At 43.0% G+C, this 14,745-nt stretch overlaps 1 protein-coding gene and 1 long non-coding RNA gene across 4 annotated transcripts in view; one reads left to right on the top strand and one right to left on the bottom strand.

The window, feature by feature from the left end:
* Positions 1 to 14,745, top strand: part of pacsin3 (protein kinase C and casein kinase substrate in neurons 3) — a 37,974-nt gene that overhangs the window by 18,417 nt on the left and 4,812 nt on the right. For all 3 annotated transcript variants that reach the window (XM_056278342.1, XM_056278341.1, XM_056278343.1), the window contains exons 7-8: positions 7,359 to 7,479; positions 13,408 to 13,550. In XM_056278342.1, the coding sequence (XP_056134317.1) occupies positions 7,359 to 7,479; positions 13,408 to 13,550 (264 nt within the window). The remainder of the gene's footprint in view (positions 1 to 7,358; positions 7,480 to 13,407; positions 13,551 to 14,745) is intronic.
* Positions 1,278 to 2,595, bottom strand: LOC130111236 (uncharacterized). Its single transcript, XR_008810154.1, has 3 exons — positions 2,584 to 2,595; positions 2,357 to 2,481; positions 1,278 to 1,394 (listed from the first exon to the last, which is right to left on the bottom strand). It is a non-coding gene; the product is annotated as an uncharacterized LOC130111236 (long non-coding RNA).

Raw genomic sequence — 14,745 nt, forward strand, 5'->3', positions numbered from 1 at the left:
GAAGAAGGCAGTAGGTACCAGCCAAGTACATTTTTCCACATACCCAAAGTTTGTCCCCTGCTTTTAACCCATCCTAACTAGCAGGAGCAGTTAGGATGACTAAATAGAGTTGAAAGTGAAAATGATGTGTAGCTGGAGGGAAGAAGCAGTCATGAACAAAAAAAAACAAAAAAACAACACAACGCTTTGAGACCAAGATGCAATACAGACACAAGGTCTAGTCCTGAATAAGGATATGTGGGTGGGTGGGGGTTCACATTGGTAGACCAACAATTTAGCACTACTTAGAAAGCCTAACCTAACCTTGAGTTGAGACTTAACACCCTCCCACGGGGGGCGTTTTAAAGTTAGTCATTGAGGAAGCCATCAGACTCAGAGGTGCTGCTTGTCAAACACTAATGAGAATAACTACTTTTTCAGTTTTGAGTTGTAGCAGGACGAGACAGTGTTCAAAGAAAAGAGTTGCCGTCTTTGTTGTGTACATATATCTGGGAGGTTGAATAAATAAAAACATGCATGCAGGCACACACACAAATGCACACACATACACATACGGAGAAATACAAAAAGGTACAAATTGGTGTGTGGAGTTAAGAATAATTAGTTAAATCTAATTCAGAGCAAAGGCATTCAGGAATGTTATCTCAGAACGTGTGTGTGTGTGTGTGTGTGTGTGTGTGTGTGTGTGTGTGTGTGTGTGTGTGTGTGTGTGTGTGTGTGTGTGTGCGTGTGTGCGTGTGTGTGTGTACACAGGAGTTAGTGGACAACTCATGATATTTGTCCATTAACCATGCACTTCTCTTCCTCTACCAATCTATTTGAACAGCTTGTAGTTACTATGGTAACACTGCATGGTAAAGTCCATCAGCCACTGTCCAAATATTGTGTGGAGCCTTATCGTTTTCTAATCTAATTTATTATACATGCAGGTATTCATTATACCTTTATAGAAACTTTTTCTTTCATGTCCTGGTACATTTCTTTGAAAAAGCGACTTCAAGTAGCAATCTGTAAAATCATTTGTGTTAAGTCTACCGAGACACCTGGGATAGTAGGTGATAACGAACCACTCCAGATCGGACATCCATTGGAAATCAAACGCTGTCATTTACAATGGCAATGAAACTTACTCACTGCAAAACAAATATGTTTGCCTCTAAGCTAAAGGAAGATGAACAGGTTTTTTAACAAGAAGTGTGGTTTCGTTCAAAGAGGCCTCAGGCGGGGAGTCCCAGCCCCAGCCAATAATGGATACTCCTGGATGGTCAAAGGCTTCCCCTCCCTCATTTGGTCTTGATGTGTAAACACACCAGTGCAGAGCAAATATCACCTCTGGTCCATATGCGAAATGTTTAAAGCTCAATTATCAGGAAATCCACCTCATTCAATGCAGCCTGGGGGAATTTAGAGCACAAGCCACAATGAGTGTAAATAACATGTTTATAAACGTTTGTGGTGGATTTCAAGTTTGTTTGGCATGTGAAGTTACACACAGTACCAGCAATTGTTTTCAACAAAGAAATTTAGTAAAAAGAGAGAACAATAGCAAATATATAAAAAAAAGTAAAACTATATTGGAACTTGCTACTGTGAAAACATTCAGAGTACAGTAAACGTTGTTTAAGATGAGGTCAGGTCCTGTTATCTACATTTTCCAGGACCTGTGCTCTGTGACGCTGGTTAGGTTTTATGTCTTGTGTAGGCTTGTGGGCTGCCCTTGCACCTTTAACCGTTAAACTGAACTGTTAAATAGAATTATTCTACTGTGATGGGTCGAGACTAGCCCATCATTTTTTTCACAGAAGGAGTCTTCAAGTTCCTTGTCATTTTAGAGCCTCATTATTTTGATTGCTGTGCTTACTCATTTATCTTACTCACATTTATAACGGGTATTTCTTGCCAACCATTCTGATTGGTCAAAACAAGCATTCCAGCTGTGCTCAAATCATATTAGACCACACCTAAAATGAAACATGCATCATCACGAAATATCACTCCACCATTGATCAAAATGATTAGGCTATGCATCGCCATGTTGACAGAGAAGCTATCCAGAGAATATTTAGAGAGACGTTGATGCGAGCTGTCTTAAGAATGACTTTGTGGTTAATTTTGATCTGTATGCTGGACTTAGTTTTTATGGTTGGTGTGACTTGGCACACAGAACCAAAAAAAGCAAGTAAGAGATTTGTTGCATTGATCAATGAAACACTGAACCAATTGGAGAAGTCAAGAAATGAGCTTACAACATCATGCTCAACATCTTGAGTTGACAAACTTCTGAACAAATTTTGAAAACACTGAAATCAAGATGTAGATTAAGCAAATGTCAAAAAATAATTTTTTAACAACATACTGCATGAAGTTTATGGTTCAATGGGAAACAGCCAGGGTCAACACGACTCCATCAGCACCTATATTGGTATACATGCTGGCATAAACTGCTTTATCAGGGATCCCCCTCTGAGTCAGGCCTGGTGTCTAAAGGAAGACAATTTATTTCACAACTTCTAGCAACGTCTTTAGTGGAATGATATAGGATTTGCGATGAGAAGGCCGATACAAAACTGAGCAACACCTTACCATCACCGAAAATCTGGCCATACTGAAGAATTCGCCAACTGTGAATCCAAACACGCCATGGGGCCTGGTAAAGAAAAGTTTGGTTTGATTTACAGCTGCATTTTGGGATGAGAGGAAATTAAGCTCTTGAGAAATCTTGAGCCTGAGTCTTTCAACATCAAGCATGACTCAGGTAGGTTAGAAATATGGAATGATGGAATGTTATCAATAATAATAATAACAGCAAGAAATGGCCCCAGCCTTTACTTAATGTTTTCCATATTTTCCCCACATCTGCACTAACTGCTTTTAGGCAACAAATACGTAACACTTGCCTATAATAAGAGCAAGGATCATGAAAAGCTCCATGAGTTGGATTGTCAAAGCAGGAAGGGGACCATGTTTTAAGATCCGGGAAAAGAACTGTGTCCAGTCACATCATTTGAGAAATACTTTTCCTAAAAATATCCAAAAGCCTTTTACCTCCATCCAGAAAAAGGGGTGAATTTGGGAGACGTGGTACTCCTTGGAGGCCGTGGGGATCAATTTCTATGGCTCTATTCTTATACCGAGCTCTAAAGAAGTAGGCACGTTGTCTGTTTGCACAAATCACTGCGTCCGGAGCAATACCATCCAAAAGTTAGGCAACAGGGAGATGGAGTTCACAAATTATGTCCATTAGTGGACATAAATCAGAGAGTTCCCTACAGAGCTACAAGGCACCTTCTATAGATGAACCAAAACAGTGGAGCAACATGCTGTGCAGTGGTAAAGTCAGGCAGCCTCTGGTAGACAGACCTTCAAACAGCAACCCGGCATCACAGTCTAAACTGCAGAAATCACATGACATGGATTTTGTGGACAGTTATTTCAGCAACTGTTAATTTGACGGTAATGTTCAAATCAACGTCTAAAGTGACAAAAAGGCAACCCTCGCTGCCTGAAAATGTTTCCTCACTAACTCAGATGAAATCTTTGTGTAACTAACGAAGTCTCTCTTTTTTTTTTTTAACAAACTCACAAGTTCTTTATCTGAATATTTTGTGGGATAACATCAATAAATGAATAAAAAACTAGGCCTAATATTTATTTATTTATTTTTGGGATTTTACCCCTTTTTTCTCCCCAATTGTACTTGGCCAACTACCCCACTCTTCCAAGTTGTCCCAGTCGCTGCTCCACCCCCTCTGCTGATCTGGGGAGGGCTGCAGTCGCCAGCCGCTTTTTTTTTTTCACCTGACAGTGAGGCGTTTTGCCAGGGGGACGTAACATGTGGGAGGATCACGCTATTCTCCCCCTCCCCCCTGAACAGGTGCCCCAACCAATCAGAGGAGAAGCTAGTGCAGCGACCAGGACACATACTCACATCCGGCTTCCCTCCCGCAGACATGGCCAATTGTGTCTGTAGAGACACCTGACCAAGCCAGAGGTAACACAGGGATTCGAACCGGAGATTCCTGTGTTGGTAGGCAATGGAATAGACCGCTACGCTACTTGGACACTGTCCAATTTTTATTTGGAGACTTTTGTATAATCACAATACGGGAGAAGGTGTTCCTTATTGTTATTATTGCCACGACAGTGATGAGGTCAGGAATGAGGCATTTGGACAGCACTGCATGCAAAAACACATGAAGAATACTCCTCAGATGTCACACAGAACAGTGCTGTCCCATGTGGCATCACCAGCCGAGTGCCACAGAGCCCTAAAAAAAGAAGAAGAGAGCTCTTATTCCCAAAGCAAGCAGACCCAGACACATCCTAGACACAGACAGTTGAGTGATGTGTAGCTGGAGCTGTCACAAATGGTGACGGATAGTGAAGAAGCAATCATGAACAAAAGAGATAACACCAAGCAGACATCTCCAAACAAACCATGGCTGGGGAAATGGAAACAGAGGATGCAATGCAGACAGAAGACTCGTCCACTCCATCGTTGCCCCAAGCAGCACTAAAGGACTTAGACTAGACCTTCTAGTCCTGAATAAGGATAGGTAGAAGAGAGAGCCCAGAAACAAGACTAAAGATATCATATGCTCACAGCCTGCAACCATGCAGAAAAAAAGTGGGTTAAAGTTTGCAAAAGCCTTCAGAGGGGATATGTGGGGGGATTCACGTTGGCAGGACCGATGTTTTACCACTACCTAGAAAGACTAACCGAACCTTGCACTGAGACTGAAACTCCCCAAGTGAGGACGTTTCAAGGTTAAGAGTTTAGGAAACCATCAAACTCAGAGTTAACTGCTAGTCAAACGCTAATGAGAATAGGTAGGTTTTTAGTTTTGAATTGCAGCAGGACAACCGTTCCAAAGCAAAGGGGTTCAGTCTTTGCCATGTATTGCTGAAGGGTGAATAAATACACACAAGCTTGCGCGTGCACACAAACACACATGCAGACAAATGCACTTAAAGGTAGATGTGGAGGTAAGGAGGATTAGTTAATATAATTCAGAACAAAGGCATTCAGGAATGTTACTTTATCTTAGAACATGTGTATGTGTGTGTCTTTGTGTGTGTGTGTGTGTGTACATACACACAGGGTGTTGTGATGCGTCTAGTGCAGCAGTGTGTAGTTAGAGGGAAGGTGCATGTGTTCTTCCAACCCGCTTTTGTCCTTCCTGCCCTTAGCTTGCTGCCGCTGGCTAGCCTTTGTGGCGAATAGGGAAGCATCCTAGCGTGTAAGCCTTCCCTTGCCAGTACATAGCCTCTCCTTCACCAAGACTCCTGCCAGGCCTCCCTGTGGCCACACGTGGTAACTGGGGTCTTGCGACCCCAGGCTAACTTGGCAGGGGATCTCGGAGCAGCAGTGGGCCGCAGAGATATGGTGCACAGGCCCACCCTGGAAGACATGCCCTGGCACCTATCAACCACTGCCCTGCTGCCTTATGGGTGAGTCTGGGAAGACATAAGGCTAAGGGAGCTTACCCCAACAGAAAAGCAAGCTGTGGCGGTACGCTTCGAGGCGGTTTCCGAAAAACTGGATTTCCGGCAGCCCCCCGCAGTTGTGTGGAGATGCCAGTTGTCTAGGGATCCCCCTTGCCATCGGAACCATCTCCTCTACAATCAAGTCATGTGGCGTTGGGAGAAGCGCACCCCCCATGCCACTTTAAAAACCATCTCTGCGCAGGTATCTTCTGCTATCTTGAGTCCTCAAAGGACCCACAAATAGAAGAAGATGGTCATCATCGGGCACGATGGACAACCAGCAAGCAAAGCAAGTGTGTGTGTATGAACACACAGGAGTTAATGGACAACTTGACTAGTATTTGTCCTTTAACCATGCACTTCTCTTCCTCTCCCACTCTATTTGAACAGCTCATAGTTACCATGGTAATGCTGATTGGTCAAGTCCATCAGAGTCACTGTCCAAATATTTTGTGGAGCTTGTTCATATTCTGATGTAATTTACTACACCTGCAGCTATTCAGTAGACCTTTTTAGAAACTCTCTCTGTCATGTTACATTTCTTTGAAAAAGCAACTTCAAGCGGTAATCCTGTAATTATCAAAATCTATTTTTAACCTACTGATGCCTATGGTGTTACATGGTAACTGCAACGGACTGCTTCAGATCGGACATCCATTAGAAATGAAATGGAGGCATTTACAATGGAAATGAAACATCCCTGCTGTGAAAAAAATATCTTTGGCCCTATGCTAGAAGAAGATGAACAGGGTTTTTGGTAAGAAGTGTGGTTTAGTTCAAAGAGGCCTCGGGCGGAGAGTCCCAGCCCCAGCCAATAATGGATACTCCTGGATGGTCAAAGACTTCCCCTCCCTCGTTTGGTCTTGATGTGTAAACACACCAGTGCTGAGCAAATATCACCTCTGGTCCATATGCGAAATGTTTAAAGCTCAATTATCAGGAAATCTACCTCATTCAATGTAGCCTGGGGGAATTTAGTGCACAAGCCACAATGAGTGTAAATAACATGTTTATAAAAGTTTGTGGTGGATTTCAAGTTTCTCATGTGCAGTTACACACTGCTGGTGATTGTTCTCATTAATGAAATTTAGCCAATGAACAGTAGAAAATATATAAAAAGATAAAAATTAGTGGAACTTGCTATTGTGAGTACATACCTTTATCATCCTCGTTCAGTTAGAAAAATCATGCGGTCATCAGTGCAAAACACATATACATTTATGCTGCAATATCCTGCCTCTCTGACTTTATTTCAAAATTCTGTTGTAAAGGATGTGTAAAATCATTCAGCGTACAGGAGACCTTGTTTAAGATGAGGTCGGGTCCTGTTATTTACATGTGCCAGCAGTTGTACTCTGTGAAGCCGGTTTGGTTTTAGTGTCTTGTGTCGGCTTGTGGGCTGCCAGGGCACCTTTTAACCGTCAAACCAAACCGTTAAATAAAATTATTTTGCTAACCCGTCATCTGTTCACAGAAGAATTCTTGGAGTTCCTTGTTATTTCAGAGCCTCTATGTTTAGATTGCCGTGCTAACTCATATATCTTTTTCACTTACAAAACATGAGTTTACAGCAATGAAATCATGAACATTAAGAGTCAGTGTTGTGAATGATTTGAGGGTGACACATTGATCAGAGATGTCATAAAAAACAAGAGGTTTTCAACCAATGTTGGTATGTTTAGCACAGAAATTTGTTTAACCACTTTCATTAATTAGCAGTGGCAAAAGAAAATATATCTGGAGGAAAAAAAGCAAGCAAGCAATAACTTTACCCTAAGGCTCTTCTTTCAAAATCCATGTGGAAGTACTGACATTTTGGAGGAGGGTGTGTGCATCGTGTGACATTGATTGACAGCCACGTTGTCCACTAGGTTCAAAGGCCTGTACCGCGACCTTGGTCAGACCATCAATGCAGCCAATGATGTGGAAGATCTGAGATGGTGGAGGAACACCCATGGACCTGGCATGAGCATGAACTGGCCTCAGTTTGAGGTACAGTGGAAACACACACGCACACACACATGAATACATGGAAAATTCACATCATTCCTAAACAGGACTTCACAAACAGCCCAAGATGTATTCAATTTTTTGTCCAAGGTGGTAGGATTCTAACAAATTCATTCATCCATATTTACAGTTTTATTGAAAACTATTTGTAAAACATTACAGTACTGTATGAGTTGTGAAAGGTGTGTTTGTGGCAGGGAGACATCTTGAATCTTAAACAGCTGCTATTCAAAGCCCTGTTGTGTGACTGAGAGTCTTGAGTGGGCTGAGGAATGTTAGCTGACTGAATTAGTAAAAGACAGTCTTCCCAATATGCACACATTACAACCACAAGGCAGCAAAGAGCACTGCTTGGTTGTCAATGGAAAGCTGCAAGCTGTCTTACTGAATGTCTTCTGTTTCTCCACTCTCCACAAGCAATGCAACACTTACACCAAGAGATCGCTTTTCTACACAAGTTTACACGGTTCTCCAATGAAAACAATTATTCTGAGCAGTGGTTTTCAAAGTGTGAGGCCCGCCTCCACTAGAGGGCGCCAGAGAGTTTCTGGGGAGGCGTGGGAAAAAAGCAGGGAACTACAAGTAAAGGTCTTAACCCTGCAGAAATTATGAAGATGTATATTTAAAGTTGGGATTTTCTTGGACACAGACTCTCTGCTGCCATTAAGGTGGAGAAGGCTATGCAGGCTACCCATGGTTGGGTTAAAAAGAGTGAACAACATGTATTTTTCTTGAGCGCATTTTAAACTTTATTTAACAGGTCAGGTTAAGCCATCACGCATGGTGTCGGGAAGCAGCATTGTGGACCAATGGGTTGTATACATTTTAAATGTTCCCCATTCTGTTTTGTTAAAAGGTGACAGATATGTGTTCAGTTTTGCTTTCTTTTTTACTTCAGAAACATGCACAATTAGGCATTGACCTATATACTAATTCTTAACCACTTTTATTGATTTGCATTAAAATGTGGGGATTGTATTAGGTCTGAGTGTTCAAAATAAATATTTGCAAACCCTTTATGGTTACAACTCTTTATTTTAAAACAGTAGATTATTATTATTATTATTGCTATTATTATTATTATTATTATTCCCTTTATTAAAATGGGTTAGGCCCCAGTCACTTGATGTTCCCGAAGGGAGGCTCACTGTGTTACACTTTGAAAAACCCTGTTCTAAAGAAAGGTTATGAAAGTCAGAAATGTATCTTTTTGTCATCAAAACCATTGTATCCCATAATAATGCGGCTAAATTGAGCAACATCAGACTATGATGACTATCCGGGACCAGTTACATGCACCACTTCCTGTTTCACAATCTAAGTAAGGTGCTGTAATCTTATTTCTTGGTTGATGGGCAACTCTGTATTGTAACTATGGTTTTTCTTCTAAAAAGCTCCATAGACTGGACTTAGAACAACTATGTAGTAAAACACATATTTCACATCGCTGATTATACACAATTTTACCCATGCTACTCAAGATGCCACAACCGAAACTTAAAGAGCCCATCGAAAGTCTTCTTTTTTTGTTTTGCACTGGTCAGAAACATGCTGGTGAGAAAAGAAATTGACATCTATACTGAGGGAATATGACCTGACCTGTGTGGTTTTGAAGAACCTTGCTTTTAAATATAGTACAGTATGCAGTTACGATATAGTACAAGTTAAGACTGGCTACATAATAGGTATAATATTCATTTCATCCGCCCACTTGCTGATTATGTGTAAAATGAAACGTTAGAGCATTTTCAAAGAAGGTTAAATCAGTTCATCTGGATACAATGTTTATGGACAGATACGTATCTGTCCATAAACATTGTATCCAGATGAGCTGATTCAACCTTCTTTGATTTTCTTACCTGGATTATTGATCATGCATCAAGATGTTAGAGCATTTGCTTTGCAACTGCAAACTCTTTGACAGTTTGAAAATGTTCAGAGTGCAGCTCCATGGTTGTTGTTGCTAGTTTTAATTGGTCAAGCTTTTATTGTGCAAACATTATGAGAAAAGGTTCACAGGCACATTTGGACTGGACATCAGCTGACCCCTCAGAGCGCTGCTGTTGTGCCAAAGTTTACACGTAAAGCTTAGTACAAATAGCTTAGGGATAATTTTTTTTTTAAAGGATAATGTTTGTTTTTGTCATACGGATGACTGTCGGGTGGTTATTTGTGTAATGATGATGATGGTAATAATAGTCATGCTAACAGAAGCATATTTTAGATGTGTATTTTGTGTTTCTAACCCGAAGTGCTGGTTTGGGTAAAAATATGTTGTCTTCGAGACCGAATACAATATATTTTTATGGATTTTTTCCCCCCTTTTTCTCCAAATTGTACTTGGCCAGTCACCCCACTCTTCTGAGCTGTTCCAGTCGGTGCTCCACCTCCTCTGCCGATCCAGGGAGGGCTGCAGACTACCACGTGCCTCATCCAATACATGTGGAGTCGCCAGCTGCTTCTTTTCACCTGACAGTGAGGAGTTTCGCCAGGGGGTCATAGCGCATAGGAGGATCGCACTATCCCCCCCCCCCCGAACAGGCGCCCTGACCGACCAGAGGAGGCGCTAGTGCAGTGATCAGGACTCATACCCACATCTGGCTTCCCACCTGCAGACACGGCTAGTTGTGTTTGTAGGAAAGCCCGACCAAGCCAGAGGTAAAACGGGGATTCGAACCAGCGATCCCTGTGCTGGCAGGCAAAGGAATAGACCGTCAAGCCACCCAGATGCCTCCTAAGGTTTTTTTTTAAATGACTAAACATAGTATTTAGGCTTTTGATGAAATGCAGTTGTCTACTTGGTGTGTCATCAGGACAGAGGAAGGAAGACAAGGAGACTTGGTGGTGGAATGAGGAAGTACAGCAAATTATACAGAGGAAAAGGTTGGCAAAGAAGAAGTGGGATAGTCAGAGAGATGAAGAAAGTAGACAGGAGTACAAGGAGATGCAGCGTAAAGCAAAGAGAGAGGTGGCAAAGGCAAAGGAAAAGGCGTATGGTGAGTTGTATGACAGATTAGACACTAAGGAAGGAGAAAAGGACTTGTACCGATTGGCTAGACAGAGGGACCAAGCTGCAAAGGATGTGCAGCAAGTTAGGGCGATCAAGGATAGAGATGGAAATGTGCTGACAAGCGAGGAGAGTGTGCTAAGAAGGTGGAAGGAATACTTTGAGGGGCTGATGAATGAAGAAAATGAGAGAGAGAGAAGGTTGGATGATGTAGGGATAGTGAATCAGGAAGTTCAGCGGATTAGCAAGGAGGAAGTGAGGGCAGCTATGAAGAGGATGAAGAATGGAAAGGCAGTTGGTCCTGATGACATACCTGTGGAGGCATGGAGATGTTTAGGAGAGATGGCAGTGGAGTTTCTAACTAGATTGTTTAACACAATCCTGGAAAGTGAGAGGATGCCTGAGGAGTGGAGAAGAAGCATACTGGTACCGATTTTCAAGAACAAGGGCGATGTGCAGAACTGTAACAACTACAGAGGTATAAAGTTGATCAGCCACAGCATGAAGATTTGGGAAAGAGTAATAGAAGCTAGGTTAAGAGGAGAGGTGACGATCAGCGAGCAGCAGTATGGTTTCATGCCACGAAAGAGCACCACAGATGTGATGTTTGCTTTGAGAATGTTGATTGAGAAGTATAGAGAAGGCCAGAAAGAGTTGCATTGTGTCTTTGTAGATTTAGAGAAAGCTTATGACAGAGTACCGAGAGAGGAGGTGTGGTATTGTATGAGGAAGTCAGGAGTTGCAGAGAAGTATGTAGGAGTGGTGCAGGATATGTATGAGGGAAGTGTGACAATGGTGAGGTGTGCGGTTGGAATGACGGATGGGTTCAAGGTGGAGGTGGGATTACATCAAGGATCGGCTCTTAGCCCTTTCTTGTTTGCAATGGTGATGGACAGGTTGACGGACAAGATCAGGCAGGAGTCTCCATGGACGATGATGTTCGCGGATGACATTGTGATCTGTAGTGAGAGTAGGGTGCAGGTTGAGGAGAGCCTGGAGAGGTGGAGGTATGCACTAGAGAGAAGAGGAATGAAAGTCAGTAGGAGCAAGACGGAATACCTATGCGTGAATGAGAGAGAGGACAGTGGAATGGTCAGGATGCAAGGAGTGGAGGTGACAAAGACATCTGAGTTTAAATACTTGGGGTCAACTGTCCAAAGTAATGGGGAGTGCAGTAGAGAGGTGAAAAAGAGAGTGCAGGCAGGTTGGAGTGGGTGGAGAAGTGTGTCAGGAGTGATTTGCGACAGAAGGGTACCAGCAAGAATTAAAGGGAAAGTTTACAAGATGGTTGTGAGACCAGCTATGTTATATGGTTTGGAGACAGTGGCACTGACGAAAAGACAGGAGGCGGAGCTGGAGGTGGCAGAGTTGAAGATGCTAAGATTTTCACTGGGAGTAACGAAGAAGGACAGGATTAGGAACTATTATATTAGAGGGACCGCTCAGGTTGGACGGTTTGGAGACAAAGCAAGAGAGGCAAGATTGAGATGGCTTGGACATGTGTGGAGGAGAGATGCTGAGTATATTGGGAGAAGGATGCTGAATATGGAGCTGCCAGGGAAGAGGAGAAGAGGAAGGCCAAAGAGGAGGTTTATGGATGTGGTGAGGGAAGACATGCAGGTGGCTGGTGTGACAGAGGAAGACGCAGAAGACAGGAAGAAATGGAAACGGATGATCCGCTGTGGCGACCCCTAACGGGAGCAGCCGAAAGTAGTAGATGAAATGCAGTTGTCAATTTAGGATGAACATTGCCTGATACCAGACAGAATTGTGAAGTCGTTACTCTCCATTTCCATCTTCAGTCTGACATTGCCTTCACTCTCACTGATTTCCATCAGGGAGGGGGATTCGATTTTCTCTAATCAGTCATTAGATACCAACGTATCTGCCTGAAGCTAACGTCTTTTTTAGGTCAACACTGATGCGGTGCCATGCCAATATATTGGTTTTGCCGGCATTTTAAGAGTGGAGCAAAGTAAAATCAAATTACGATGTCAGGCAATATTGAGACGCATCCTGTCGATATAAAATAAATTTGTTAATCAAGGGTGTCGTATTAAATTCAAGAATATTATTCAGGGGCCCAAATGCGAAAGAGAAGCCATTAAGTGAACATTTCTGCGATGTCGCAAAGCTTGACAACGGCGTTAGTCCCGCCTCCAGCGCTCATTGGATAATTGCTTTTTCAGCCAAGAAACCAGTTTCATGTCATGATGCCAGACCACCAAAATCAGATAACTCAGTGGAGTGGGTGGATTCAAAGGTCTGGACCCAGGCAAGGATATAGTATGTCTTTTTTTAAACTACTAAACCTTGTAGTTCACAATATTTAGCTGTATCCAAATATGGGATGAGAGAGCATGAGAGAGGGAGAGAGACACACACTTGACATGAGCAAGCATGTGAGAGGCTAGACGTGTGTTTAGGGGAGAGAGAGGTTGGCAGGGAGAGTTGCATCTCCGCTGTCCTCACAGGAATCTCCCAGCATTCTCACAGCGCTCCATGACACTCACACAGAGGACCATTGTGCTAGTGCTACACACACACACACACACACACACACACACACACACACACACACACACACACACACACACACACACACACACACAAGCTGTATGTTAGTTAAGCCCAGTATGACCCTGTGAACACAGTAACTAAATCCCTCAACCATCTAGTTCTGTCAGCACCCTGGTATTATGTCCAGTGTGTGTTTGTATGTGGGGGGCATGCGTGTGTGTGCGTCTGTTTGTGTCGGCTGGGTGAGGTCAGGTGTGTGTGTGTTGTGTTCAACTGATTATTTACAAGGTGGGTCAGTCTAGTAGGACACAGGACTAAAGAAAGTTGGTTCTCAAAAAGGTGTGCATGTGTGCGCTTGTGTTTGTGTGTGCCCTTGTGTGTAGGAGTGGTCTCCGGAAGCCAGTCGTTCCATCAGCAGGAAGGACAGGAGTGGTCACGAGGATGAGAACGTGGTCACACTCACCAACATTGTGTCCTCCGGGGGAGAAGAGGCTCCACCCAGCCCCTGCATTCAGGACACTGGCAGGTAGGACGCCTCAGTTAGCCCTCATCCTCAATTAGCCTTCATCCTCAATTAGCATCTAACTTGGCTTCAATATTCAGATGTCGAGAGGAGTTTTTAGTGACATCAGACTCATTCATATTTCGGTTTACATGCAACAGATCATAATAACTATGAATGTATGAGCACCCCTTCATTGGCGGGCCCTAAACATGCCCCTACATGCAAGTTGCCCTTCTGTTTTTGAAGCCCTTGACACAATCTCTGTTGGATACATATCAATTACAGTCAAACTGTGAGCGTAAGAACATTTTTATGATATTAGGATGTTTTTGTTTTTTTGCATTTCAGTTCAGCCCTTTGGTAAATGGACTGCTATTTACCAGCCTACAGGTAGCTGTACGTAAAATGTCAATTTTTGATACAGAAATTGACATTTTAACAAAGGTGGGACAGATAAATCCCATACAGGGGATGGGTCTAGTCCTGACCCCTGGCCTCTGTGTCTTATTGATCTTATTCGAAGGAGAAAATGACATTGCTTCACGAACTTGTTCAGTTGGGGGAAGGGGGGGGTTCTTGTGTCTGTACATCCATGCAAGTAGGCAAAAGAGCAATAAATAGATCTGTTATTTGGGAGTTTGTGTGAGTGTTTTGACAGATCGTTAAGCACTCCAGCTCTGTGTGTGCGTGCGTGCGTGCATGCGTGTGTGTGTGTGTGTGTGTGTGTGACTCACATTGGGTTTTTTTCCTTTGGATTTTAACAGGTACCTGTAGGCTGTTTAGACCAGATTACACACAACACTACTATTATCTCCCATTGAAACACCTGTGTGTGTGTGTGTGTGTGTGTGTGTGTGTGTGTGTGTGTGTGTGTGTGTGTGTGTGTGTGTGTGTGGGTGGGTGTATGTGTATGTGTGTTCTTACTCACATGTGGTTGCGTTCCTTTGGTTTTTAACAGGTACCTGTACGCTGTATAGCCCAGATTACCCACAACTACTATTATCTCCCATTCAACTGTGTGTGTGTGTGTGTGTGTGTGTGTGTGTGTGTGTGTGTGTGTGTGTGTGTGTGTGTGTGTGTGTGTGTTGTTCCCCTGCAGCCTCCCTTAGAAGTTAACATCCTGTACCTAGCATGCTACAGGACCCAGAGAACTGACCCGCTGTTTGTGTGTGTATGAGTGTTTGTTTTTTGTTTAAGCATGTATGTATGTCTATTT

This window comes from Lampris incognitus, chromosome 4 (genome assembly GCF_029633865.1).
Source record: "Lampris incognitus isolate fLamInc1 chromosome 4, fLamInc1.hap2, whole genome shotgun sequence".
Taxonomy (NCBI): domain Eukaryota; kingdom Metazoa; phylum Chordata; class Actinopteri; order Lampriformes; family Lampridae; genus Lampris; species Lampris incognitus.